This window comes from Podarcis liolepis, assembly GCF_965112155.1.
Source record: "Podarcis liolepis genome assembly, chromosome: 6".
NCBI lineage: Eukaryota > Metazoa > Chordata > Lepidosauria > Squamata > Lacertidae > Podarcis > Podarcis liolepis.
The window spans coordinates 65,197,500-65,224,929 of NC_139559.1; the positions used below are offsets into that span (position 1 = coordinate 65,197,500).

The 27,430-nt window shown below is 44.3% G+C and overlaps 2 protein-coding genes across 13 annotated transcripts in view; one reads left to right on the plus strand and one right to left on the minus strand.

The window, feature by feature from the left end:
* LOC310710069 (serine/threonine-protein kinase TNNI3K) overlaps window positions 1–16,957 on the plus strand; it is a 146,602-nt gene extending 129,645 nt beyond the window's left edge. For both annotated transcript variants that reach the window (XM_083510498.1, XM_083510497.1), the window contains 3 exons: window positions 3,029–3,198; window positions 13,057–13,136; window positions 16,037–16,957. In XM_083510498.1, coding sequence (XP_083366624.1) covers window positions 3,029–3,198; window positions 13,057–13,136; window positions 16,037–16,113 — 327 coding nt within the window. In that variant the 3' untranslated portion in view covers window positions 16,114–16,957. The remainder of the gene's footprint in view (window positions 1–3,028; window positions 3,199–13,056; window positions 13,137–16,036) is intronic.
* Window positions 16,958–26,185: 9,228 nt separating this feature from the next.
* The window catches only part of ERICH3 (glutamate rich 3), a 66,434-nt gene continuing 65,189 nt past the window's right edge, over window positions 26,186–27,430 (minus strand). For all 11 annotated transcript variants that reach the window (XM_083510407.1, XM_083510403.1, XM_083510405.1 and 8 more), the window contains one exon: window positions 26,186–26,684. The gene's annotated coding sequence lies outside the window, so the exon portion shown is untranslated. The remainder of the gene's footprint in view (window positions 26,685–27,430) is intronic.

Consider the following 27,430-nt stretch of genomic DNA (forward strand, 5'->3'; position numbering starts at 1 on the left):
TTATGAGCCAGTGTGATGACGGCTGGGCTGGTTGCTCACAGAAGGAACTCCAGAAATATTGCAAGATATGGTGCCTGGCATTCTCAAGCTGCTGCGCTCCGCTGCGATCTTAGCTATGAAATAGGAAGGAGATGCAGGAAACAAATGCCATTTAAATAGTGAAGGAACAGAGACATCACGCCATAAAAAATAGAGCCTAAGGTTAGAAGTCCTCATTCGTCTCCATTCGTAGAAACAAGCAATGAGAGATAAAGGTGGCATGGGGGAAACATCATTGGACCCAAGGTGTGGGTCTGGACAGTGCCTGGATAAAGGGCAGCTGGGGAACCACATGAACTCAGGCTGGGGTTCCATGATGGAAGAAAAGTGGGCTATATATGTATAAATAAATACAATTCCCATACTGTGCACAATCTTATATATTTTTGTTCCCATGCCTGCTATTTAACTTCCCCTCCCCCAGCCCCTCCCCTGTCGTCCACCCACCACTGAAATTTCATGTAATATCTAATTCAGCCCTTGGCATTAGGCAGCTTTGTATGTGAAATTTTGAGTGTGCACTTCACATGCTACAATGTCTACCTTTGGCTCCCTGGAGAAAACGGTTGCTTGTCTGTTTCCCATTTTGCCATAAAGACAAACAACGCAGAAAACAGGTATCTTGAATCATGTGTCACTTGTCTTGCAGCATCTCTAAACCAGCTCTTATCAATGATGTCACAAAATGGGTCAAACTACCACCCTTGAACTACTTACTTTAGTTTTGTGTTTTCTTCTTCTAAACTTTACAAACTGAAATGGTGCAAAGGGTAAATGTCTGCATTGATGTTATAGGGTTATTGGCAATTAGGACATGCAAGAAAAGTTTTGCAAGAGCTGAGCCTCCAGATCATACCAAAGGTCCTTGCTAAATGAGCTTACTCAACATAATGTGATTAGCAGAAGTTAATTAGCACAAGCAAGATCAAGTTTGCCTGCTTACAAGGGCTTACAGTCTAGTATTTGGGTTTAGCATACAACATCCTAATGCCTTTGCTTTCAGCATATTTTTTCAGATCAGAATGTGTATGAACCCGAATATTACTGAACTAGTTTTATTAGCTTTCATGAGGAGCCTCAGACCATGTGGCTGATGGCTATACAATGGCCACAGGTCATCCTATGTGATCTAGGGCTTTTCACTTCACCTTAGTGGCACGGGGTATACTGCAGCAACCTCCATGCCACTCACCATTAAGAAACAAGTTCTGAAGCATCCTTGAAATCCTGTCCTGGTGCTATCTAATGCCAAATGCAAGGAATTACATTCTGAACTTGAGAAGGTCTCCTCCCACAAGAACATTAATGTGGCATTGTGTATTATTTCAAAATGTGGTAAGCCAACCCTGCTCATTTTGCATAACGGATCCTTTGAACTTTACACCAAAGTCCTGCCCCGAGTGCACCACTGGTTTGGGTAATAATAATAATAATAATAATAATAATAATAATACATTTTATTTATATCCCCCCCCTCCCCAGCCGAAGCCGGGCTCAGAGCGGCTAACATCAAATGTATAACACATTAACATAAAATCAGACAATCAATTAAAGTACATCCTCAAATCAGATCAGGACCAGAATAAAATCCAATCAGATGGCAACCCGCAGATTAGGGTTGGGGACCTTAAATGCTCACCAAGGTCTGTGGTTAAAGAAAAATCATGCTCAAAGGTTCACTGCTCTCCAATGCTCTAGGTTTTCACATGTACAAGGGCTGTACCCTGCAGTTTAAAAACAAATTCTGGGGCTTCTTCCTTCCAATCCCTTCCTTTCTTTGAGCCCTGTGGCTTCATCCCTCAGAAAAGGTAAATTTCACAGTGTTGAAGGGAGAAAATACCAGATCAAGTATTTTCTAAAGCAATCAGCTGAGTCAGTGGAACTTAACTTCAGTCTATGGCTAAAAAAAATATCCCAGTCCTTTTGGCTTTCAACCGAGAGGATAGCTGATGAAATAGATGACATGCTTGATGTTGGCAACCAGGGCTGCGCATGTGGGGAAAGTTCCCCATTTCCTTCCCCCTCCTATCAAAGTATATCACCACTCTTGAGCCAAAGGGTCAGAGCAGTGACTCCCGTCATCTATTTCATTTTTCAAGCTCCAGCTGCAGCATGATACATTGTGTGTAGGTGGAAGTGCCTCTAAGAAAGTGTGTGTGTACATGTGTGTTTTGTTTTGTTGACAGCCTGAAGCAGTATATCACAAGTAACTGTGCTATCTCAGAGGAGACCTAGCTAGCTCCTGTGATACATAGTCAGCAGTTTATATGAGATTAAATCTGGGGTGTGAGCCCATGTAAGCTTCAGAAAGAAGAGCAATACTTAGCTGGCTAAAACACATCGCGTCCATCATCAGAGCAACAGAGCGGTGAAGTTTGAAGGAGCAAGTGCTGTCATAAAGGGAGGCTAACATTTTAGGATCTTTGTTGGCCACATGAAATAAGATATAAAGATACTCTCTGGGCTTGTTCAAACCAGAACAAACTGTTGATTTGCACCTGCCTGTCTCCTCATTAATGTAAGAAAACCTTCTAGAAGTTGTTGAACTAAAACTCCCACCATCCCTGAACATTGCCTATGCTATCTGGGGCTGATGGGAGCTGGAATAACTCCTTAGGGTCCAAGGAGCAACGTTTGCCACATGGCACAGCTGTGGTGGGTCCAGGGAGGCTGCCATCTTCTAGTGTGGTTGGAGGATAGTTGAAGGGTCTCTCTTTGGCCAACAGCATATACATGCGAGAGTACATGTTCAGTCCCCTGAACAGAAAACATAATAACAGAATGCTTTGTACAGGCGACAATGATTAGCATCCTCTTGGCAACAATTTCTGAAACCTAACATGTTGAGAGCAGTAGAAATAGCTGGGGACTGGAGCAAAGTTACTTGTGAGATACTGCATATGGTGAGTTCTCCTGCTGTCAGCTTTTCTGGCAAGATTTCACAGTTCTCATAAGTGGGTATTGACAGCGTTCTCTCTGTTAATTCCAGCTGATGTCACCAGCCTCTAGCAACAGCAGTGGTTCTCTTTCTCCTTCCTCTTCCTCGGATTGCCTGGTTGCTCGAGGATGCCCTGGGCGCAGCCATGTTGCTGCTTTACGAAGCCGTTTTGAGCTGGAATATGCCTTGAATGCAAGAACTTATGCTGTCTGGTCACAAAGGTAAGAATGCAAATGGAAGGAAGGAAGGAAGGAAGGAAGGAAGGAAGGAAGGAAGGAAGGAAGGAAGGAAGGATCCTTCCTTGACCCATGGGGTTCTAAGAGTTGCCTGGTACTTAAATAATCGGCTGTTTGGACAACTACTAGCACCTAGTAGAAATGTCACCTGAAAGCAACACAGAAAGAAAACTAGTCTCTTTATTTCTTGGAGGAGACAAAACACAATCTGTGTGCTTCAGCATCTTAAGTGTCACTCTGGCAACACAATCTACAACAGCACTAGAAAAATGTGTAGTTGATTATTTCCCGAACTTAGTTTTAAAAGTCCTGGTAAAATGGTTTGCAAGGTTTTCAGAAGTATAACTGATCTCTTTTTGGGGGGAGCCCCAAAGGGTTGGACCCGAAAAACAGCTTAGTGAAGAATGAGCATGTTCAGTAGGCACCAAATGCTGGCGAAGTATTAGAGGGAAGGAAAAGAAAACCAGGGGAAATGGAATGGAGTGGCAGGAAACCCAAATAGCAGTACTCCATACAAATATCAGTACTCCACACTCCTTTGGTTAAATGTTCCACTTGCACCCTTCCAATGCTCACCAGTTAAAAGAAAGATCAACAAGAGTGAGCTGGAAACAAGCAGGTTATGGAAATGTCAGAAGGATCTTATACCACATTCCTCTTTTGTGCTGCAGCATATAATAGATTTGCATGAAAAGAATGAGCGAGTGACACATTTAGGTTACACTATAGATACCCAAGAGGGCGAGAAAAGTAGTTATCACAGCAGCCTCCCTGCTACTGTAATTTAATGTTCATCTCAGTGCGCCACCCAAGCTCATTAGCTTGCTGAAATGGGTTCCTGTATAACCCAAAGGGTTACAGAACAGTTTCCCCCCTCAAATTCTGTGCAATACAAATTAACTAACTCCAGTCCTATAAATAGAACATTAAAAGAGTCGCCCAGAGGCAAAATGTAAAGTAAAATGAAGATGGTTTCTGCAGATTCAGTGTTTTTTTCAATTATACAACACACTGGGATGATTAATGACCTAGCTTTCTAATGACAATAGTTTCTTGAGGCTTTAATTTTTTTAAACATACAAATTGAGAGAGGGATTCTGCGCTATGTGCTAACATCCATTGCAGTGCACTTTTTCCACACCCTCCACCCCCGTTTTAGCTACCCAAAGTAGCAAGGTACACACACATCTACTTTTGCCTTCTCACCCACACACAAAGTTAAGGAGGCATGAAATTACCTGCTCAATGCTTGCCTTGTAAATGCAGTCCTTTCTGTTCATAACGCTACAGTGTTCCAAAGAATGCTGTGGGAACTTAAGCTGGGGGTGAAAGCTTGGGTCAGAATCTAGAGAGAGAGCAGCTTTTGGTGTGTGCAAGACCCTTCAGCATGCACATAATGGCAGCTAGTGACCATTGGGAAGGCAGAGAGGCCAAGAGCTAATGACAGGTGGAGCCAATGCATTTCAGGATTCACACACCCAGATTTGCACACCCAGGCTGCTTTTGGTCTAAATGTCCCCTCTTCACACTACTCTCCCAGTCTCAGAATGACTGGGCCTAGCAAGTTGTAGTATTCCCTCCCCACAGAGGTGCGCCTGGCATCTTCATTATGCAGTTTCTGCTGCAGGCAGAAGAAACACCTCTGACACATGAGATATACAGGCAATTCCCCATTTGCACAGGCTGTGTGTATTCTGAGTCATTGTGCGCGTCAGCAGTCAAACGTCAGCCCATTCCACCCCCTTCCAGGACCGAAAACTATGTGTGCGTCGGCAGTCGTGTGTCAATCAGGCATGTTCAGAATGGTCCCACCCTATTCTTGCAACTGTCAATTGTTTTAAACTGTATTTTAATACTGTATTTAAAATTTTTGTAATCTATCCTAGGACCTTATGCTGAAAGGTGGGTAATAATTTAAACAGCAACAACAATAATTAGGAGGAGCAGTTGCTCATGAAGCAACAGAATAATTCACTGAGCTGATTCGGTTTTGCTCAAGCAGGAAATTTCAGAACCAGGCTTTTATATCCTCTTGCTGATGACAAAAGTGGGAAGGAATGGGGGGGGGCATGTTTGGAGACCTAAACAGGGGTTAAACAAGGCTTCATTTCACCTGAGTCAGAAACCCAGTTTGGCACCTCCTCCACATGCATTTGCGCATGCACACACACACAGAGGCTGGCACCCCTCTGGAGGCTCCACCCGGGTCTTCACTCTGGCTAGCTGCCTCATAGCTATTGCTCTGCCCAAAACATTTTGTCTTTTTTAACACATCTAGAAGCAGGAAATTTGCATCATAAGAACACAGGATCATCCCTGCTGGATCGGGCCCATCTAGGCCTGCACCCAGTTCTCATTGTGGCTCACCAGATGCCCCCGGGGACAAGCAGAACCTGAGCATCATAGAAGCAAGGAGTATCCTAGGCCTACTGCCTCTGGCAATGGAGGGAGAACACAGCCATTGTGGCTAGTAGCTACTGATAGCCTTGTCCTCCTAATCCTCTCTTAAAGCCATCCAAACTGGGGGCCATTATTCCTACCTCTTGTGAGAGCGAATTCCATAGTTTAGCTTCACACTGTGTGAATAAGTTCTTTCCTTTGTCCTGAATCTTGTAGCTTTTTCCTGCTTCATTACATGGCATGGCCCTAATATTATGAGAGAGGGAGGGCAAACTTTTCTCTCTTTACTTTCTCCACACCATCCATGGTCGTATACATCTCTTATTCACCTTTTCTCTAAGCTAAAAAGTTGTAACCTCTTAGGGGATCTGCACTCTGCATCCAAAGGTGGAAAGACAGGCTTTCCACAGGCTGTCTGCCCTTTGCTGACAGTGGCCAGTCATAGTATGCAGTCATGCTAAATGTTTAACTTCCTGTCACTTGGATAACTGATTGAGTTGCCCTTTTGGTTTCATGGTTTTATGTGCGAGCAGGGATAGATTAATGAGCTCCACCACAGAAAAATATTTGAGAAGTAAGTGAAGCTGATGACACGTTACTTTACAGTTTAGCGGAATTCAACAAATCTGATTCTATTATCCTGTCAAGTTCCGCAAAAGAGACCTTGAAAGCATAAAAAAGAAGAAGAGAGAGAGAATCTTTAATCGAACCCAGAAGCTATGAATGCAGCTACGGAGTTCAGCTGTGTTAGCTGGTGACAGACCTTTGTTTTCTTCCCCATCTTGTGAAGTAAATAATATCCCCAAAGACTAATTAAGTTTCTGCAAAGTCCTGTCTTAGTAACACAGCTCCTTTCTGCTCTTTGAGAAAAGAGTGTCAGTGTCCTGGAATCATGGCTAATGATTTTTTTTTTAAAAAAACACATATATATTTTCAAAAGACACTTCAAGGTTTATGCAAGCAAATTCACTGAAGGCAGACCAAGTGGAGGGAGGGGGGGATCTGTTTTCAAAAGCACAGAACTCAACTCAGGTTATTATTTTTTTCCCTAGGACATTTAAAAACCAACAGCCACTTTTTAACCCAACTGGGTATCAGCTTTGTTCTGATAGATGTAGCCTTGCATGAATGTCTTGAAGTGTTTGGGCACAGTCACGGATCTCTTGTGCATCTGAACACTGAACTTAACCAACTCTTTGTGTAATTGGGAAGGGAAAAGTAACTTGAGATAGTGTCACTTAATATCACACACACACACACACACACACACACACACACACACACACACACACATAATTCAAAGGTTTCATTCCCTCACCCTCCATGGCTGCCACCACTGACCCAGCTCTGGAACGGTAAGTGAGAGAGCTCCAAATTCAACTACTGTCTGTGGTGGCATGACCTTAACCTTATTGTTACTCCATGAATCGGGAGGTGGGGAACCTGTGGTCCGCTGGATGTTGCTGGACCACACAAATCCCATCATCCTTGAATACTGGCCATGCTTAGTGGGGCTGATGGGATCAACATCTAGAGAACCACAGGTTCCCTATCCCTGCCATGAATGAATGAGTGGGCCTCCTTACCTTAAGGCACACCCTTTCCATATAACCCCCTAACCAGTTAGATCAGTACTAGGGGACCCTGCTCTTTGTTTCTTCCACCACCACCTGAGGGATGGCAGGTGAGCACTTCAGATGCCTAGAAGCAGGTGATCAGTCGAGCTTCCTTGATTGTGGGATGCTTTCCTGAGGGAAGGCTTGCATCACCTCCATTAGCGGTCCACCATTCCATATCCCACACTATCCCTCAAGGTCCCATGGGCTTTGAGGAACAGATGTTCAGTGGGTGCAGGGAGCTGCGGAGGGAAAGGTGAGGCTGGAGAAACTCCATTCTGCAAACATGCATGGTAGTGTTTGACCCCTCTGGCTTGCCCTACCAGGATTTGTCTGTGTCAGCTCTTGGGCACGGTGAGTTACTTAGTCTGCTGTGAGCAGCGTGGGCTTGCAGCGTGGCTTTCCCCTCCATAACCTTTCATATTTAAGTTGTGTTTGCTACATGTATCCTCCGTGTGGCCTTCTGTTCCACTCACAGAGTTAAAATTAGGATCCAAGTAATGGATTGTATAGTAATTGCTTTCAGAGGAGCTTGCAAGCAAGGATTATGACCTAAGTCACTGCTGAAACTTGGCATAGTGGTTAATCAAAGGCACCCAATTGCTAGAAAGGTCTGAAAAGGGCCTGTTCTACATCTTTCCCTCAAAAATAAGTACATGAAACCTTTTCCCAGGGCCATGGTTCCATGACTTGCTTTCTCTACAGTTTTTATAGCCTTGCTGTGTTCCTTCTTACACAACTTTTTAACCTGGCTAAAGAATCTCGAGCTCATAATTCTTTGATTAGCTCTCAGCTATCATGCTGCACATGCACAGGAACATAAGCCTCTTTCACAGAGTATCCATGTTGCACAGCCCGTCTGATAAAACCTTTGCAGTCTGCTGTTATGCGCCTAAGTGCTCAGCAAGACTTTTTTTTTCCTGGGTAGCCCAGTTTCCTCTTAATTTTAATTATTGCAAAAGTACCAAGCATTGTTGATCTAAAAAAAGAACAACCCTGCCATCTTTCAGACTTTAAGCAAATGTGAGGGGGACGGGGGGGGGGGTCGAGAAGGCCACAGCAGAGAAGTTGTCCCAGATTTGCACTGATGCTCTCTTTGAAATTGCACGGCACATACACCTCTCCGCCGGCAGCCTCATGCAATAATACAGCAGGCTCGCTAATCATCTTGCTGCTGTTTTTTTCCCCCAAGCCTTGGAGCCATGGCCAGTGGCTCAGTGCTAATGAGAGGAATCTGGGTATGATCTTTGCATCCTCCACAGGTGTGTCTCTGAGACAGAGCGCAACAGGCACACAGGTGAAGGGAGCTGCTCTCCCCCCCAGCCCAACACACAGATTATCCTATGGCTTTACAAGGACAGGAGATGGGAGGGATGTTTCTGAGCACAAGACTGAGAGAGAGAGAGACTTAAAAATGCTGCATGAAGGTCTTTAATGAACCATGAGAAGCCAATAACCACTGAAAGGCAGTGGGGCTCGAGAGCACCAAGAAGCTTGTCTAGCAGCGGGGAGACTAGTCTGCAGCCGCTCAGCTTTAGGGGCTGCCGCCTGCACTTTCAACAAGCCAGACTCCAAATGAGGCAGCTGTTCCAAGCAGGTATAAATAAAAGATGTGGTGTTCCTATGGGAACCTTTGGCATATTGGATTACCTATTCCCCAGCTAGAGTTTCCTTTCAGTTAAGTTTCTGTGCGAAAATCCTACACTTCAGGGTGTGCTTTTAAGAGGCGGATTGTGGAGTTGTTTATTTCTGACTGTATATCCGTGGCCCTGATAATCCTTCTGCCCTTGGAAGTACCCATTTGGTTATGGGGCCCAGAGCTGCAAAGCTGACCATTCCCCAGGCCTCCTAAGCAAGCTGTGTAAAGTCAGGAAGGCAGTATTTATCCCACACCGAAAGATGAAAATAAAAGCGAATTGCTGCCACGGGGAATCTGGAGTGCCTGCCACCTGGTTTTCACCTTTAATAAGGAGGGAAACGTCAAAAATCAGCCATCTACATGGTTATACCTCTTTGTCCATCTATCTCAGTACAGTGGTACCTCAGGTTACATACACTTCAGGTTACATACGCTTCAGGTTACAGCCTCCGCTAACCCAGAAATAGTGCTTACAGGTTAAGAACTTTGCTTCAGGATGAGAACAGAAATCGTGCTCCGGCGGCACGGCAGCAGCAGGAGGCCCCATTAGCTAAAGTGGTGCTTCAGGTTTAAGAACAGTTTCAGGTTAAGTACGGACCTCCGGAATGAATTAAGTACTTAACCCGAGGTACCACTGTACTGCCTACTCTGACTTGCTGCAGCTCTCCAGAATCTCTGGCAAATGCATTCCACATCACAGGTACCTAATCTTCCCAGAAGTGGGCTTCCTACATGTGGTTTCTTGGTCACACTACAGGAAGACAAAGTGATAGCATACAGGAAGCAGTACACCTATAAACACACATGTTCATATTCCTTAAATCTTCGTGATAACTGCCAGAATGTCTTCCTGGCAAGCCACTCATTTCAGGATTCCCATTGCATGTTTCCTGGGTTGGATCCAGACATTGCTTTCCAGGGCTAGAATGGATGCATCCACAGGAAGCTTCTGATCCAGTGGTGGGTGGAGATCTCGCCAATAGCGAAGGAAGTGATTTTTGCAGATTCCCCCTCAGCTCTCTGGAACAGTGTGAGAGGGGGCAGGGGAAGCATGAAAAGTTGCTTCTACACTTCCGCTAGCAGGAAATTCCTGAGTGGAGCTCTTAATACAGGATGCTCCCACCAGTGGTAGCCAAGCCTGAGCCCAACCATTTTTAAGGCAACTTGGGCTGTGGAAATGTGACAGCTGCAGCCCACGAAGCAGCCATTAGGGCAAGCTTATATTTTACACACACACACACACACACACACACACACACACGTAAGTGAGGTAGAAGCACCAAGCAGCTGCTGATGTTTCTGCTTTCCCCCCATATCTCACTGGCTCTTGGACAACACTGTGAAAAAGTCAGCAGAATCCCAAACCAATCAGGTCAGTCTGGAGTTCTCAAACATCCATATTAAGATTACAAGAGAAGCCAGCATGGCTTGATGCTCTGAGTTCTGACCATATACCAGTTTCTCACCTTCTGATGTAGCAGGATTTGCTGAACAAATTATTTGCATGCATTCCTTGGATAGCACTCCTGTAGGAGAAAATCCGGTATATTTGCCCTAACAAAAATGAAGATCTTTTCTTTTTTTTTAAAAAAAAAAAGAAAAGTTGGTATCACAGACATGTTTGTCTTCTATGTGTTATGATTGAATGTGTGAATGCTTCTTTCTGTCCTTTAACCTGGCATTTGCCCGCCTTTGCCTGCCTTGATATAATAGATGCATCCCGAAGCTGCACACCTTAGTCATTTTCTCCATTCTTCCCAGTTTATCAGCAATCTAAGCTGGCAGTTCAAACAGTGTTGCTAAATGGTGCCCCTGCAAAGCAATAGCCTGACCCAGAAATCATGAAGTGTTTGTGTGTAGAGAGTTTGAGGCAATGTCTTATGTCTGACAGCCACGTTGACTAATATTAATGCTGGGTTGATGGTGAGCTCTGCGTTTGACCTTGGCCCCCATTAGATTTCGTTGCTTGAGCACAGTTTAGGAACCATACATTAGTTTTCATTTAGGTAAATGTGGAGCTGGATTAGTGACAGAGACACTCCACATAGCATGAATGAATAAATGGATTGAATTAGGCTAATAAATGAAGAAGCCATTTCAATTCAGCAGGGACCCTGCAGCTCTAACAATGTGGATTTCCTCTTCCACTAGCCACAGAGTAGAGTTGCAGGTTATACATTACATGGACAGGGAGCAACTTGTGTCTCACATTGCATTGTATGGGCATTTGGTTTCAGGGTTATAAATAGGACTGGGATTAAAGCAGAATGCCTTCTCTGAACAATCATAGTATTAAGAATCATGGGGTGGAATTCAACATTGCAGTGTGATGAGTGTTCCATCTGCGCAAACATATCAGCTTGCCAGATGAAAGAATCCCCCTCTCCCTGCATGCTGCTCTGGGGCTCTCCCAACCCTCCCCCCATAACCAAATGGGGGGGGGCATGTGGCAAGGAGAGGAGAAAGTTCCATTGCGCAAGTGGAAACTCTTGCACAGGGCTTTCCCTGACAGGGTTCAGTAGTTGAATCCCACCTATACTGTACAGGAAGCCCACAATTTATGCACATTTAACATGTGCACATTCAGCTTTACCACTTTGGGGGGGGGGAATTAGAAAGACGCGGTGGAAAGGAGCTAATGTCCAGGAAAAAAGACTTTGGCAATCCCACCCACCATTGCACCCAATGTGTTTTGGCTTTAGGCATGATCCCAGGAACGTAACCCCCATGTAAGTTGAGGGCTTAATATATTTTGGAACACTCTGCTTTGAAATAGCGGCCCATTTGTTGGTGAATGTTGCTAGCTAGTTAAATGGCTTTTGTGGCCAGAATTTAAAGAAGAGTGTCTTTGAGCTTCTCCTGCTCAAAACCACAGTCTGCCATGCAGTGTAGCAAGTAGATTTTTGCTGTTTTAAACAGGTTTCAATCCATCTATCTATCAATCAATACTACTGAGTGCACACAAAACATCAGACTTGCCTGAACTGGCTCCTTGGATCCAATTAATTACCCTTACTTTAATTCTCAGTATTGTCACCACTCTCCAGATAGCTAGATGGACAGACAGACAGACAGTATTGCAAACTGTAATTCGAGTATAATATTCTAACCAAGGTAAGTATAGGGATGGGTGAAAGTGTTGAGACATTTATGAAGGCAACATGGTCAGTTTTCCATAGCAACTGCTTTGATGAGACTTGGAGGGGAGTATTATGAAGGAGGAAATGTCATTGTATTTGGGCAATGATATCACGTAAAGGGGGGAAAAGGCACATTTTAGCAAGACTATATAGGTGCTATTATAGTCTGCTAAAATGAGAGGGAAAGGGGAAAATATCAACACTGCAAATCCATACAGGCTCCACAGTTACAGGTATATTTACTGGCAGCAAGTCCTATGTGTACTTCCAGGAAGGTACATTTAGGAACAAAGCTTCAGTTTTTTCACCGGGGAAAGGGAAAAAAATCTGCCAAACCAATATATAAATTTCTTACCTGCCATCAGTTAGAAATTGCCCTTATCAAAATCACCAAGGAAGGTACATTGCTGGGAATAATCCTTTCAGCTTGTCCTTTCAGCCACAACTTGACAACAAATTCTTTGAAGCTCTTGTTTTTTGAAAGAACCTCAGATAACTGCATACCTTACCATGAACAAGTAGAGACATATTGTTATGAATCCTCTGGATATTAATGTGCAGTTTGAGGCGTTATTTCACACTCTCTGGGCGTACTCAGTATCTGCTAGCCCATCATTTGAGAACAGCTGGTACAGGCAGTCTTTACCTGATTGCTTCCTAGGATAAAGGAACATATTTTCAGTGAGCAACATTTGGATTTGCGTCTGAAGGGTGATGTTCTCTTTCACAAAGGAATTAGCATGCACGAACCTGATAGTACTGGGGTAGATACATTATTTATGGTATATTGGAATTGTCACCTAGAATTGTTCTTCAGGTCGAAAGCATTGTAGAACAAAACTCAAAATTCTGAGAAGAAGTTGTTCTGGAAATGTATTATTTCTCCATCCATGTTATTTTTCTTCCTGTGCAATTGCTTCTTCTAAAAAGCCGGTTGTGTTATCCGCTGGTGTTTTTTTTTAAAGGATGTTGTTTCTGTAGAAAAGCTCTAATATTACAAAGATAACATTCAGTCATCTATAATGAAGACATCCTGTCGATTTTACAGCACTGGACAGCACCCTTCTCAAGGTCTTTCTCTGGAAGAAATGAGGAGAAATTTCCAGTACCCGCCTATTGACCGAAATGGTAAGAGGTCCCTCAGATGTTACAAAGTTAAGTTCTATTTATGGGCTAATCCATTTTCTTGGGATGAAACTGGCACACACACAAAAATTGGAAGTACACTGAAGATAGCAAACCGTCAGCTTCGGTAATAATATCTGTAAATGTTTCCATTACTGATTGTAGAAACGAGGCATGTGATAAGTTCCCCCAAGACTTGGGAAAAACTTTAACCACACCTTAGACCCTCCAGGGAGATTGTTGTGATTCCTGCCACCACTGGAGAGCCATTTTGCACTGAAAAAGTTTTAACTGTGCCTCTAAACTGTGAAATGTGAACACAATAAGCATGTCTACAAACAGAGGTGTCATTTAGGTACACTTCTGGGAAGCTCTGATTGGTTGCAATTCTTTGTCAAGTGTTCACTGTAAGACCGGTTTGAGAGAGCCTTTGGCAAAGTGTCCTTGGCAGGCCCCCTTCATGGTTCAGAGGCAAACTTGCCTTGTAGCCCACAAAGTATCAGGTTTTTCCTCTTAACTAAGGAGTGGAAGCCTCCCACGATCTGTCATTTTATTTTTCCTATGATACCTGGGCATAGCAGAGCATTGTGGGGCAAGCAGAATAATGGCCAGAACAAAAGTGTGATTCTTTTTAAAAAAATAATAATAAAATAAATCCATTTATCATGAGTATTATTGAAATAATAATATATAGGACCACCAAATTTTTGTGATGCCCACCAGATTGTTTTCCTATAGTACCCTTGATTGACATCAAAACAAAGTGGTGTCAGCAAGCCAGTTTGTGGGTGCTGGAGCTCAGTGGTTGGCAGGGGAAGTGGGGTCAAGGACAGACAGGGGTCAGTGAGGTGGACCCTGCTGGGTGTGGGGATATCAATCACAGATACCAAACCTGGAGCATTTTAGGAAGTCCAGGTTTCATCTGCATAATATTTGAAAGGGCCCTAATAGTATAAGAAACAGTAATGATAAGACTTCCAATAAGTGTCTTATATAGGGGACGTGGGTGGCGCTGTGGTCTAAACCACTGAGCCTAGAGCTTGCCGATCAGAAGGTCGGCGATTCAAATCCCCGTGACAGGGTGAGTTCCTGTTGTTCGGTCCCAGGTTCTGCCAACCTAGCAGTTTGAAAGCACATCAAAGTACAAGTAGATAAACAGGTACTGCTCCGGCAGGAAGGTAAACAGCATTTCCATGTGCTACTCTGGTTTCGCCAAAAGCGGCCTAGTCATGCTGGCCACATGACCCGGAAAAACTGTCTGCAGACAAATGTTGGCTCCCTTGGGCCAGTAAAGCGAGATGAGCGCCATAGCCCCAGAGTCGTTCGCGACTGGACTTAACTGTCAGGGGTCCTTTACCTTTTTAAAGTGTCTTATTCCAATGAAAGACTCCTATAATGCAAAACTCTGAAGCTTGCTGCAGATCTTTGCTCAGAGACGTGTTGCAAGCTTCACATTACTATGTCACATATTGATTTCCACACACTACTAAGCCTTGTAGGAATACATGATTCTCACTGAGAGGGCAAGAGCTTCTGGGTTGTGTGTGAGAGAGAGTTCCACATGCATCCATGAGCTTGGAATTTAGAGACAAGTTTGAGAGGTTTTTAAGGCTGGAGTTACATAAGCTGAGCATCACTTAAAGACCCCTGGAAATGTCCTTGTTTTGAGCCACAACTCCTCAATGCTAGTTTTATTTTATTTTCATTCTTTCTTTGAAAAGTTTTGTTGATATTTTTTCATGATACAATAAAAAGAACGAACTCATCTAGAAAGAATAATAACCTGGAAAGAAAGATTAAAAGGAAAAAGAAAACCAGAAGATTCTCTCTCACTTTTATATCTTAACTTTTATCCCATACACAAACAGGTGAACCCTTGCAGCTGTCACCTGGGATCATCCCTCTCTTCCCACAGCATCTCACCCTGTGAGATCTCCCCTTCCCCGCCTCTCACACAGGGTCTTCAATGCTAGTTTTCATTCCTTTGTGCTGTTGTGCTCTTTTGTTATACCCCGGTGCTGAATGTTGCAGCCTTTTAGGGCAGGTGCCAAATTATAGTACTATAGGGACTGTCCTGATATTAGACTTGGGTCCCGCTTTCCTCCACAAACTTTTAAAAGTATACTTTTTCTCTCCTGACCTTTTGCCCTTTGTACATAATATCTCCATATAATATTACCCTGATGTTTAGAAAGACAGGCTGCAACCCTGTACACTCTTTCCAGGGGGTGAGGTGGGTAGTCCCGTTAAACTCAAATGGGTTTACTTCTAAGCAGGCATGCATAGGATTGCACTGTTAATGACTAGGCAAGGATGACAAATATTATAGCAGAAGAATAATAGTAGCAATCACATTTGACCAGTGGCCCAGATGGTAAAGGAATAATAATAGTCCTTAATAGACAACCTGGTACTTACAATAGCAGCTATTGTCATGATAATTGCCCAGGATTAAGGGCATAATTATTTCTGGCAGGCTACTTATTGTTGACTGTTGGATCTCCCATTCAAGGTCAAAATAGGTATATTTAAAAATCAAATAGAAATGTGACAGTGTATTTAAATACCTTGGTTCCCATTTTGTGTCGGCCACCAGTTTAAATGGCTATTGTGACTACACTGCATTTGAATGGCCTGCGTATCTGTATTTCATATTTCGCCTCCTAGCATTTTCCCTCAGAGAATGGCATTAAACTTGGGCATTTCAGGTAGCAAAGAGATTTGCCCGAAACACATTTTCCTGGGAGCAAATCTGTGCATTGCTTATTTAGTTAGCGAAAACATCCTTTTATACCTTGATAAATACAGAGGCCTGTTGGAAGCGGAGAGGGGAGGGAGAAGGGTTTGCTGGGCTGAATGGCGTTTGTGACTCGCTCACCTGAGCTACTCTTCACCTTCCACAGGTTACGTGTCGGATCCCATGAGTACGATGCGATTTCATTCCTGCAGCAACAGCGGCAGCTTTGAAGACAGTGCCTGACAGCAGGAACCATCTACTTGCCGAGAGTTTCTCCACGAAGCAGCAGCAACAATTCTTCCTGGCGTCAACACAGCTCCCAGTCATCATATGTTACATCAAAGAGCCCCACGTTGGCTTGCTTATTTACTGATAGCTAATGCTTCCATCATAAATTGTTCTTCAACCATTCTCTTTCTGTACCAGCAATTTATAGGCAGTGGGGGGGGAATAAGTCTGTCAAAGTTTGGGGTTGTACCAAGCTTGCCCTTGGGATATACTGCATGCATGCCAGGGAACATAATCAGAGACTGGAATATTTTTTATTCATTACCCATGAGTTGGGAAAGAAAGGTAATTGTTACACTGTGGGAGGTCCCAATTTGGGGGCTTCCCATGGTGTGACAATTACCCTGCCTTTCTCACCTCAAGCTTAATGGAGAAAATAGATTGCTCAGCATCACGTCCCATGGGATGACCTCCTATCCTTCTCTTTCAGCTACAAGTCCCTGGGTCTCCTCTTTGTTGAAGCCTAGGCTAGTGGTTCCAGCATGCTGTATGGTCCTACTCTATCTAATGCTGTTTATATCTTCCAGGGCTTCTTGCCTGATGCATCTCAAAGCACCCAACTAATTCAATGAGAAGTTCAGGTACAGATATGTTGTGGATGTCTTGGAGTCATACTGGAATGCAGTGTAGTTTAAAGTTGTATTATTCAGTTTAATCAGCTGATTGGTGCCAAGAGGCCGGGCTTGTCTTCCTGTGGCCGTTCTGTTTAAAGTTGCCAGTTTAACACATTATGTTAATCCTCTCTTGAATGTTCATTTGAGTTTTGCATAGCTCAACAATAAAACAATTGTGTAAATGAGGACAGAGTTCTTTATTCCCTTGCCCACCTCAGAGGACTAAAGGTAAAGGTAAAGGTACCCCTGCCCGTACGGGCCAGTTTTGACAGACTCTAGGGTTGTGCGCTCATCTCACTCTAGAGGCCGGGAGCCAGCGCTGTCCGCAGACACTTCCGGGTCACGTGGCCAGCGTGAGAAGCTGCATCTGGCGAGCCAGCGCAGCACACGGAACGCCGTTTACCTTCCCGCTGGTAAGCGGTCCCTATTTATCTACTTGCACCCGGGGGTGCTTTCGAACTGCTAGGTTGGCAGGCACTGGGACCGAACGACGGGAGCGCATCCCGCTGCGAGGATTCGAACCGCTGACCATGCGATTGGCAAGTCTTAGGCGCTGAGGTTTTACCCACAGCGCCACCCGCGTCCCTCCTCAGGGGACTAGAGAGAGCCAAAGTTGCGATTGTATAGATTTAATCAGACAGGTGATTAATTCTCTTTGGATTGAGCCACACATTGAGCCTCTTCATAAAGTTCAAAATATATAGAGCCTACCTTGTGTGTACAGCCTTCAGAAGAAGTGAGGAGGCAGTCAGACCAAAGCAGGTAAAGAGCTTCCCATCTTTTAGTGTAATTTTATTTACTTCCTGTTTCCAAGCTCCCACGAGCTGCTTCCTCTGACACTATGCTGCTCATGTGAGTAGGCCACTCAGGTAAATGTGCAAAAAAGCTGCAAAGAAGGTAGCATACAAATGGGATCTACAGTGGTACCTCAGGTTACATATGCTTCAGGTTGCAGACTCCGCTAACCCAGAAATAGTACCTCGGGTTAAGAACTTTGCTTCAGGATGAGAACAGAAGTCGTGTGGCGCTGGCGCAGCAGCAGCAGGAGGCCCCATAAGCTAAAGTGGTGCTTCAGGTTAAGAACAGTTTCAGGTTAAGAACGGACCTCTGGAACGAATTAAGTACCAGAGGTACCACTGTATTCATTTTTAGAAAGCAATAGAAGACCCTTTTCATTATTTAGTTAGACACTTTGCTGCATCCCAGTGGTGGACATCACTAGACACTTGCAGTCAGTGTCTGTGCCCTGGCAAGGAGCCCATTGCTGAACAGAGCACTAAAGCCTAACTGCTGGTATTAGGGTTGTAACCTGCAGCACGACAAGGTGGTTTTAGGGTAGCATGACCAGGGAAGTCACATTGGGTGCCCTGCTGCAGGGGATGCCACAACAAGGCTGTAGAACAGAGCATGAGAGGGGGCAGGGGTGCTGAATTGTAGCATCACATGGGGTGCTGCTGACGTTTAGTAAGTCTGGCACCTACTAGATGGACTAATGGACTGACTCAGAATAAGGCATCCTCTTGTGTTCCACAGCCATCAGGCTGCAGGCTGTGCAGGAGCATTTGGTGCTGTGTGTGTGTGTCAGTCACAGCAGGCAAGAGAAGCAAGCATGAAGTCTCAATGGTATATTGCTCCCATTGGCCCTAGATAAGGGATTTGGGCTAGGAAGCTCTGTTGTGTAGCAGGAAGGAGATTGCAGTGCTCCTCTTTCTTTCTTTCTTTCTTTCTTTCTTTCTTTCTTTCTTTCTTTCTTTCTTTCTTTCTTTCTTTCTTTCTGATAACTCAGTATTTTTCTCAGCAATTCACAGCCACCATCCAACCCGCATAGAAGAATGCTGCTCTGTAGCTCATTTGTGTTCATGATACAAACGCTTTTGCAAGACAGAGGGACAAGGAACGAAAGAGGGCAGCTAGCTATGCATGTCACTATCACTGTTGTGTCCTGCATAAATCTTTGAAATGCTGGAAGAGAACCACAGCTCTTCATCTCGCATGAATGCTGCTCCACAGTGTCACCTAGTGCCCTTAAAACAAAAATGCCGCGTGAAATGTAGCCTGAGGAATCCTTCCTCTCAACCATGTTTTTGTGTTTCTGGGGGACATGTTTCGACACAAACACCTTGTGCATGCATAGAGAAAGGCAGCGTTACTGATGTCTGTCATGTCCGCCCCAAAAACCCAAATCCTGGGCTGAAATAAACTAAATGGAGAGACCATTTGACTCACACAAGGTTAATACATTATTAGGGAGTGGTTGCTGGCATCCGTCTGTCTCAAGAGACAAAGCAGTGCACCTCTGAGGATGAAGTCCACTCTCAAAGTCCTCTCCTTTGGGCTCCTCCGCCACAGCCACTCCTGTTATGCAGTCTGACTTCTGTTTTATTCCCCTACCCAACCCTGACTTCATGCAAATCGGGGCTTGCGATGTGGCACTGCAGATCCTCCAAAGGGGGCTAGGTGATGACATTACATTTTTTCATATATAGGGAGATACTTAATGCATAATACAGCTACATCCTTTTGAAGTGTGAATTATTCAACGAAGGGGTAGAGGGAGGGGAAGCATTTTTTAAACATTAAGTGGTTCTTGAAAAGTTTGCCAGCCTTTCCCCTTCTCATATCCTCTCTTTCTGCAGGTTTCTCTTTGCCTGGCTGAGCATCACTGAGCACAAGAGGCACAATTAAGACACAGCCCACACATGTGATACAAAAAGCTGGATGTGAACTTTGATCTGTTCTTTCTACAGTAATGAGCAATTTCTGCTCTGTGTGTGTGTGTGTGTGTCTGTGTGTGTGTAGGGAGTCGGGGAATGAAGCCAAGAGCGTGTGTGCATTTGAAAGCAACGATTGTGGGAAGAACACCTGAGATGCCAAGATGACTGCGAGGGATGATACATCAGTGGTAAATGGAGAGAATGGGTGGGGGTGGCCATAGAAATTCTTTGGAGAGCTGGAGAGAAACCTCCTCTGAAATTTCACAGCAGAAAGAACAGGAGCGTTTGCTGAAGCAGGAGGCCTTACACATTCGTTTCAGGCAGATTCATCTGGGTAAAACAATGAGCAGAGGTTTGTGGCCATAGGAAGCTGCTTCATACTGAGTCAGGCCACTGGTCCATCTAGTCTGGTATTGTCTACACTGACCGGCAGCAGATCTCCAGCACTTCCTATTGGGGGGGTGTTATTTCCCAGCCCTACCAGGAAATTCCAGGGGTTGAACCTGGAACCTTCTCCAAAGTAGAAGAATGCACAGATAGGAGTAGATGGACCTTTTCCATGCGTGACTGTACAGTGCTACCTCAGGTTACATACGCTTCAGGTTACATACGCTTCAGGTTACAGACTCCGCTAAACCAGAAATAGTGCTTCAGGTTAAGAACTTTGCTTCAGGTTGAGAGCAGAAATCGTGCTCCGGCGATGCAGCGGCAGCGGGAGGCCCCATTAGCTAAAGTGGTGCTTCAGGTTAAGAACAGTTTCAGGTTAAGTACGGACCTCCAGAACAAATTAAGTACTTGACCCGAGGTACCACTGTATACCTGAAAAGCACACCATTTCCTCAGTTCCATTAGCGCCTTTTGAAATGAACAGTCCAGGTGGGAGCATGGGGCTAATCAGAGTTACAGTTCCCCATGGCAGAATTTGCCTGGGTAAGTTCAGACTTCTCTGAGGCCATTCTATATGCTTAAGGAGCAGGTAACATGTTGATATGCTGAGTTAGAGGAAGCCAATGTTTTGTGGTAGGAAAGGACTCCCATGCATTTTAAGAGCTGCACTGGGAATGCAACTGGGGCAGCATTTCAGGGTAGGGCGATGTTGCATCGGGAACCATTCCTCCTGTCGAACGCCTGACACTCAGCTGGTAAAGGCACAGGAGCCCTGCCAGTGAAAAGTGCCAACTCTTTCTGTACAATGAATCTCCATTAGCAGCTCCATCCAAGTGTAAGAAATTAATGAGGACTAGAAATAGAACAAGGGGATCAGCCGGGGGAAGAGCTATGCCTCCTTTAATTGCCCAGTCCCATTGCTAGCACCTGACCTTCCACATTCATGGGGAATTTGCATTTCGTTTGCTGATTCCTAGATAGTGGTTGCCCGTAGACTTGAGCAGTTTGAAATGCAAAGCGTTTGACAAAGCCATACTGGTTGGATTCTAGCAAAGCAAACACGTTGTTTTACTGGTAATTAATATAATTGGCTATTAGAAGAAAGCACTGCCTCAATTAATTGGTCTCTGTAGAAGGAATATCAAGTCTTTGGGGGAAAGCATGCTTCTCAGAAGGAAAGAATTATTAATTCAAATGATCTTTTTTTTCTTGGGTACCAAAATTCCAGCCCAATACAGAGTCTTCAAGTTATTTACTAAGGCCAAATTAATCTTGTCCCTTTCCCAGAAATGAAGTCCCTTTGAAATACATATAAAAGAAAATATCCCACTGAGATGTTTTCGGGACCATCCAGTTACCAGCTGTTGCTGCTGCAGCATCGCTAATTGTTGGGAACCTGATTGAAACTCAGATTGCTAATTTATTATCTACATGGTTTTTTAAAAACAAAAATGTGGCAAAGAAGCCAAGAACTCAGCATGTCCACCCAAGAGTGCACTGTGGACACGTCATAGATCTGCACAAAAGACTTTGAACTTTGGCAGCTGGTTGGACTACCTCAGGGATGACTAACTGGCAGCCAGTAGACCATATGTAAGCCCCTTGAGCAATTTAACCTGATCTCTTGTAAACCTTCCAAAACTATTGCCGGGTTGAAAGAAACGGAGGCTGCATACCTTAATGCTACACCATTTGGATTTTGTATGCAGTAAGCAAATGTCAATATTGCCTGTGCATATGAGCTCCGTAATTGCGAAACCCATTGCTGTTAGATAGTTTCAGCTTTAAAAGGGAGTGGATCACAGTCTGGAAAACAGAGTGGGCTGGGGGAATCCAGGAGATGGGTACCACTGATGCTGTACACTTCTGTGTGATTCACTGGGCGAAAACTGCAGCAACGATGCAATTCATGATGGCTTGGGTTGCTTGCACACCAGACATTTAAGGCATATTTTCCCACCCCAATAATTCCAGGAAACGTTGTTTGTTGAGGCTGCTGGGCATTTTAGCTCTGTGAGGGGCAAGCTACAGTTTCCAGCAGGGGTGCCAACTTGAATAAAATACAAGGGCCAGGTAAGCCCCCAGCCCACATAATCTATCACAAGATGTTGCGTTTGAACACCATTTGAATGGCAATGCCCATTAGCTTGGGGGGGCAGCCCCCTCAAATATTTTTTTGGAGGGGCCGAAGGGACCTCAGCCCCAAGGAGTTTCCAGGATTCATTGGGGATGTGTGTGGAATGTGTTCTAAATATATATTGTGTATGCAGAAATGACACTATTCATGATGTTAAGAATGTGAGGCAGCCCTCTAGAAGTATGGTGATGAAAAATCACACAAAAAGCATGTTGATATGTTCATGCTGCTATACTTTCATATACACATCATAGAAAAAAAATCTGAATCCATGGCAATTAATAAACAAATTTATTCACCCATAAAATTCATAAATATCATAGAATGCTTTGGATGGGGAGGAGGGTAGAGAACACTGACCACATATTATTCCACTGTAGAATCTGACATACCTCAGAGACATTCTGGATGTTTCAATGGCCACAAAGAGTTCACACCTTGAAAGCAGAAGTATTGCACATCATTCACATAAGAACAAGCAAAGGAGTGCCTGGAAAAGAGTCAGCCCAAGCCATCTTGCCGCTTGAGGCAAATAACAAGATATCATCCATGAATCTTACTTCATCGCAGGCAACATTATCTCCTGTGCCTGGAGGCAGCAGGCTAGCTTAGGAGGTGTGGGGCAGGCCAAGTGGCAAACTCAGCCTGTCTGCCAACACCTCGCCACCACTTCCTGCCTGTCAGCATTTGATGCCTGGGGTAGCTGGCTCCCTCTGCCAAATGGTAGCACTGGCCCCAATCAGAAGTACAACAATTTAAATCTCTCTCTCAATAGAAAAATAATTTTCAATTTTCATTTTAACCACACTGAAAAACTATTTATATACACAGGCTTAAGCAAGAGAAGCTGAGATGCTTTATGTGACTACTTTATGTACCTTTTACAATGCATTAGCAATCCCAGAATAGAAATGGAAATACAGGTGGGAATGAATGAAGACACAGAAAGTGTATTTCAGACACGGGGCAGCTTGTCATGCTCTGGTGCCGCAGAGGAAAATGGCCTCTACTGAAATTCTCTGATCTGCACAACTATTAAGGATACGGGGGGTTTCATTTTCTATGGCATCTCTGGTCACCACTGCAGGAAATCTGGGACTAGATTCCATTAGGACAGATAACTGCAAAGTGAAAAATGGCTCTTGCACAGTCCGTTAGAATTCCCTGAAGTCCAAGATCCTTGATCAAACACTGCTTTTATATCTCTAAGTCTAAGCAAACATCCAGAGTTGTGAAGGCTAAATATATTGAAGGGGCGGGGGAGTCCGCCATTTGGGACTCACAGGGATGTGCTAACTATTGCATCTGACACCCAGGCTCAAAGAGTGGAGGCATTCGGCCAACCTTAAGAAAAACCATCCAAGTGGTTGGTGGCCAACTGGCCAAATATGGGTGTGACTCCTCCTGTACTTTTAACTGCCGTTTCATTTGCAGAAATCAGGAGATGAACCTCTTTGCAACATGGAGATAAATGCTATCACCTGCTAGCATCTGCAGACCAAATTGCTGTTTAAGCATGGGTGCCATGGTTGTGTTACGGCAAAACTTGTGCTTTAGAACTTCCTGTCTATTATTAGGAAGGTTCCTCCACCACATTGTTTTAAACATCTGCAGAAACCTTTTTAAAAAATTCAGGAAGCCTACCCAGTTCTCTATATGTGATTTTTTAAAATTCTGGTGTGTCCCCCCCCCCCAGTGTTTAAGTATAGTTGCTTCTTAAGGGCTTTGTGGATTCTAACCGTCCTTCATCTACAGCTGTACAATGTACACTGCTCAGAGAGCTCTTTGGTTACACAGCTTAAGACTCTTTCTGAATAAAATTAATGAGACTACCAAACGTTTATTTTAATTGCAAGCCAATGGACAGTGTTATTGTTCTGAATTGATTGCATGCTGCAAATAATTTAGGCCCTTAATAAATAAGAGGGAGGAGTGGAATGAGAGAATAATGTCTCCTGCATCAACACACACTTCCATGTACATATGCACTACTACCCACTGTTCTGCACACAGACATACGCATTCACACTGCACCACGTGGTAAGATGCAAGGAAGCGCAACAGGAGTCCATTCCCCCCCCCCAATCCAATAGATGCTCACACAAATATTATGTTCTTATGTCCTTTTAGTGGAGGGGATGGAGCAGAGTAAACTCTTCCCTTGCCTACTCTCCCACCCTGACACAAGCAGAAACACAGAGAAATCATTCCACCTACTTATTTCCTCCTACTCCCTCTCTCTCCTTCCTTCTGCAGCTTTCGAGCAGCTGGGATTGAGCTGGGACCTGTTGGGCATGGGCATGCTAAGTGTGCACCTGGACAAGTGATGCTAAGGCATTCATTGGGGAGGGGGTTTGTCCCCACACTATTTCCCCAACTCTCTTCCTGCCCACCCTATGTCTATTCCCGGTTGCCCTTAGGCAGCCCAATCATGTTCAAAAGTGGAACCAAATTGTTTCTTGTTTTTATTCTCATCAATGTCATGTAATTTAAAATGTGATCATTTTCCATTTACACATGTAGGGGATTCTAATGTGTCTGTTAAATTGGTGGTGAAAATGAGGAAAAACAACACCTTCCCAGTCCTCCTTTAGGCAGGAATCCCACCCACAGAATTCAATGGGGCTTAGTAAAGGTAAAGGGACCCCTGACCATTAGGTCCAGTCGTGGCAGCCTCTGGGGTTCATCTCACTTTATTGGCTGAGGAAGCCAGCGTACAGCTTCCGGGTCATGTGGCCAGCATGACTAAGCCACTTCTGGTGAAGCAGAGCAGCACACGGAAATGCCGTTTACCTTCCCACCGGAGCGGTACCTATTTACCTACTTGCACTTTGAGGTGCTTTCGAACTGCTAGGTTGGCAGGAGCAGGGACCGAGCAACGGGAGTTCACCCCGTCACAGGGATTCAAACCGCCAACCTTCTGATCAGCAAGTCCTAGGCTCTGTGGTTTAACCCACAGTGCCACCCGCGTCCCACGCGTCAATGGGGCTTACTTCTGGGTAAACATGGACAGGATTGTGCTGCTTGTCTTCGCTATTCTGTTCATTTTCAGCATGGGTGGCTCATATCCAGTAGCTGACATGCCTATCACTCCTGGCCATTGACCATGCTGGGTGGGGCAAGAGCTGGAGACCAGTGTCCCATCTTTGACAGCACTGCACCTCTGCAGGCCACACAGCACTGATACATGACCCATGATGGCTGAATTACTGAGAAACTGCAAGGTCAACATGTGAAGAAAACCAGCACTATGTGGCATCTACCTTTTGTAGGCACTTCAGATGAAGCTGGTGGCATAGGGATGTTTTGTACTCTGGTGTTACACCCCCCCACACAAACACAAAAATGCAGTCTTCACCCAGGAATCTCAGCATTTTTAGATAAAATAATCTTCAAACTGACCTAACACTGCAGATGTTTTAGACTACAATTCCCATAAGCCCCAGTCAGCATAGCCAATGGTGAGAAATGATGGGATTTGTAGTTCAAAGCTTCGGGGAAGGGGGCTTCATATTGGCTACCCCTGCCATTCATGTTAAGGCATGTGCATGTGCTCTGATACTGGCGAGGTCTCTTTCTGTACAACATCTCAAAGCCCTGTGTACATGTTAAGACATTCAAATGGAGCTGCATCGTGTATAAGTGCTATTTTTGAGGCAGCTAGCCACACCACTGAAATAATGCATGTAGCATGCATGCCTGAGGAATTGTGATGACGTCTTCAAATGGCTTAGCTCCCTGTGGAAAGTTCCACTTGTACAGGGGGAGACTGCCTGCACCCTTCCCTTGAAAGAGCAGAAGTGCAAGGAGCCAAGTCCACGAAAAAGGCAATGGAATCGATGCTGCAGCATGTCCTTACATACAGCAACAACAAATAATACTTTGCCCTTAGACATGTTGTAGCTCCTCTCAACAGGAGCTCAGTTAACACGAAAAGCAAAGCGGGCTGTGCCCTCTGTGCCTGGGTGCAGAACTAATCCCAGTGTAAATGAACATTTGATATTTATATTTTGAAAGGATGTAGAAAAGACCCGGTCAGAACATATGCACCTTTCTATTGGAACACATGTGTCTAGCCTTGCTTACACACAAAAAACCCCCAAACCCACACAAATGACACACCGAAGGCAGCGGGGGTGGGGGGGATCATATAATCACAATATGTACAGTTCTCATCTCTTTTTTCAGGTGTTTTATTATTCTACATAAAGCCCTCATTGTGGCTCTCACTATCACCACAGTTAACTGGCTGATTTTTTGTGAAGTTCCCAGCAACATAATAATTTTCTGCTTTTTTAAAAGAAATGTGTGGCAGCTGTTGGACAGGCCTCATGATTATTACTTTCATAATTATAAAGGAGTGCTATTTCTGAAATGGGCTAGATAGGCTTATTTCTCTAGTCTGGAGCTGTTCTGGTTAAAAAAGCAGCAGATGTTTATGCTACTCGTGAAGGAAAAGAAAGAAAAAGGAGGGAAGACACCCCAGCCAGCACCAGCCTAGAGTGATTTGTGGAAAAGTTGCTAAATAATCATAATCGTAATATGACTAATGGAAAAGGGGAAATGGAAGCTGTGGAATAATTGGAGAGAATGCTTGGTTGGGTGAGTCATTGTTTCCACCTTGTCTTGGGACTGTAGTGATGACACAGTGGGACTGTCAAACCCCCGAGTACTCTAAGGAAGCAAAAAAGGAAAAGAAAGTTAGCTGTAGAGGGTGCAGATTACAAATTTGACATAACAAGGACTAGCAATTCTAATCTGCTACTTTGGAAAGTTGTTTGTTTGCTGTGCATTAAGACATCTCTTAAGATATTGTAAAGAAATTTTGGTTCCTGGGGTCAAAGAGAAGGATTCCCACTGTTTGTGTGCCATTTTCCTCTGTTTGCATACCATTTTGAATCAAAATGTCAGAATGAACCTTTCAAAACTGGCCTGGCCTTTTGGTTGCAGTTGATCCTCAGAGCTATTAAAGCAGTGCTTTACTCTACCAAGGACCTTTCAAAGATGTTTGCATATTCTTTCTCAACTTCCTTATCCCCCAAACACTAGCCCACTAGCTGGGGACGACTCCGGAAGGTGAGAGCCATTTTGGAATAAGTGCAACCCCACCCACACAGCTAAGAATGATGAAATGGTGCGAGCAAGATCTATGTGTGAGATAGAAAAAACCAAAGCTGTCAGTTTGAAAAACAGGCAGAGAGAGCTGAGCTGAGTTTTGAGCTCTGCAAGGCAAAAGCATATGGGATGCAGGAATGCCTTGCTCTGATGGGACTGCAGTGGGCATTCTCTGTTAAAATGTTTACGTTATCTTCCTCCACTAGTATATATGTAACACAACAAAACAAAACAAAATGCGAAAGAAAGGCCTCTCCAGCAATCTCATCTGCTAAAGAAAACCAAACTTGGCTATCTACTACTGC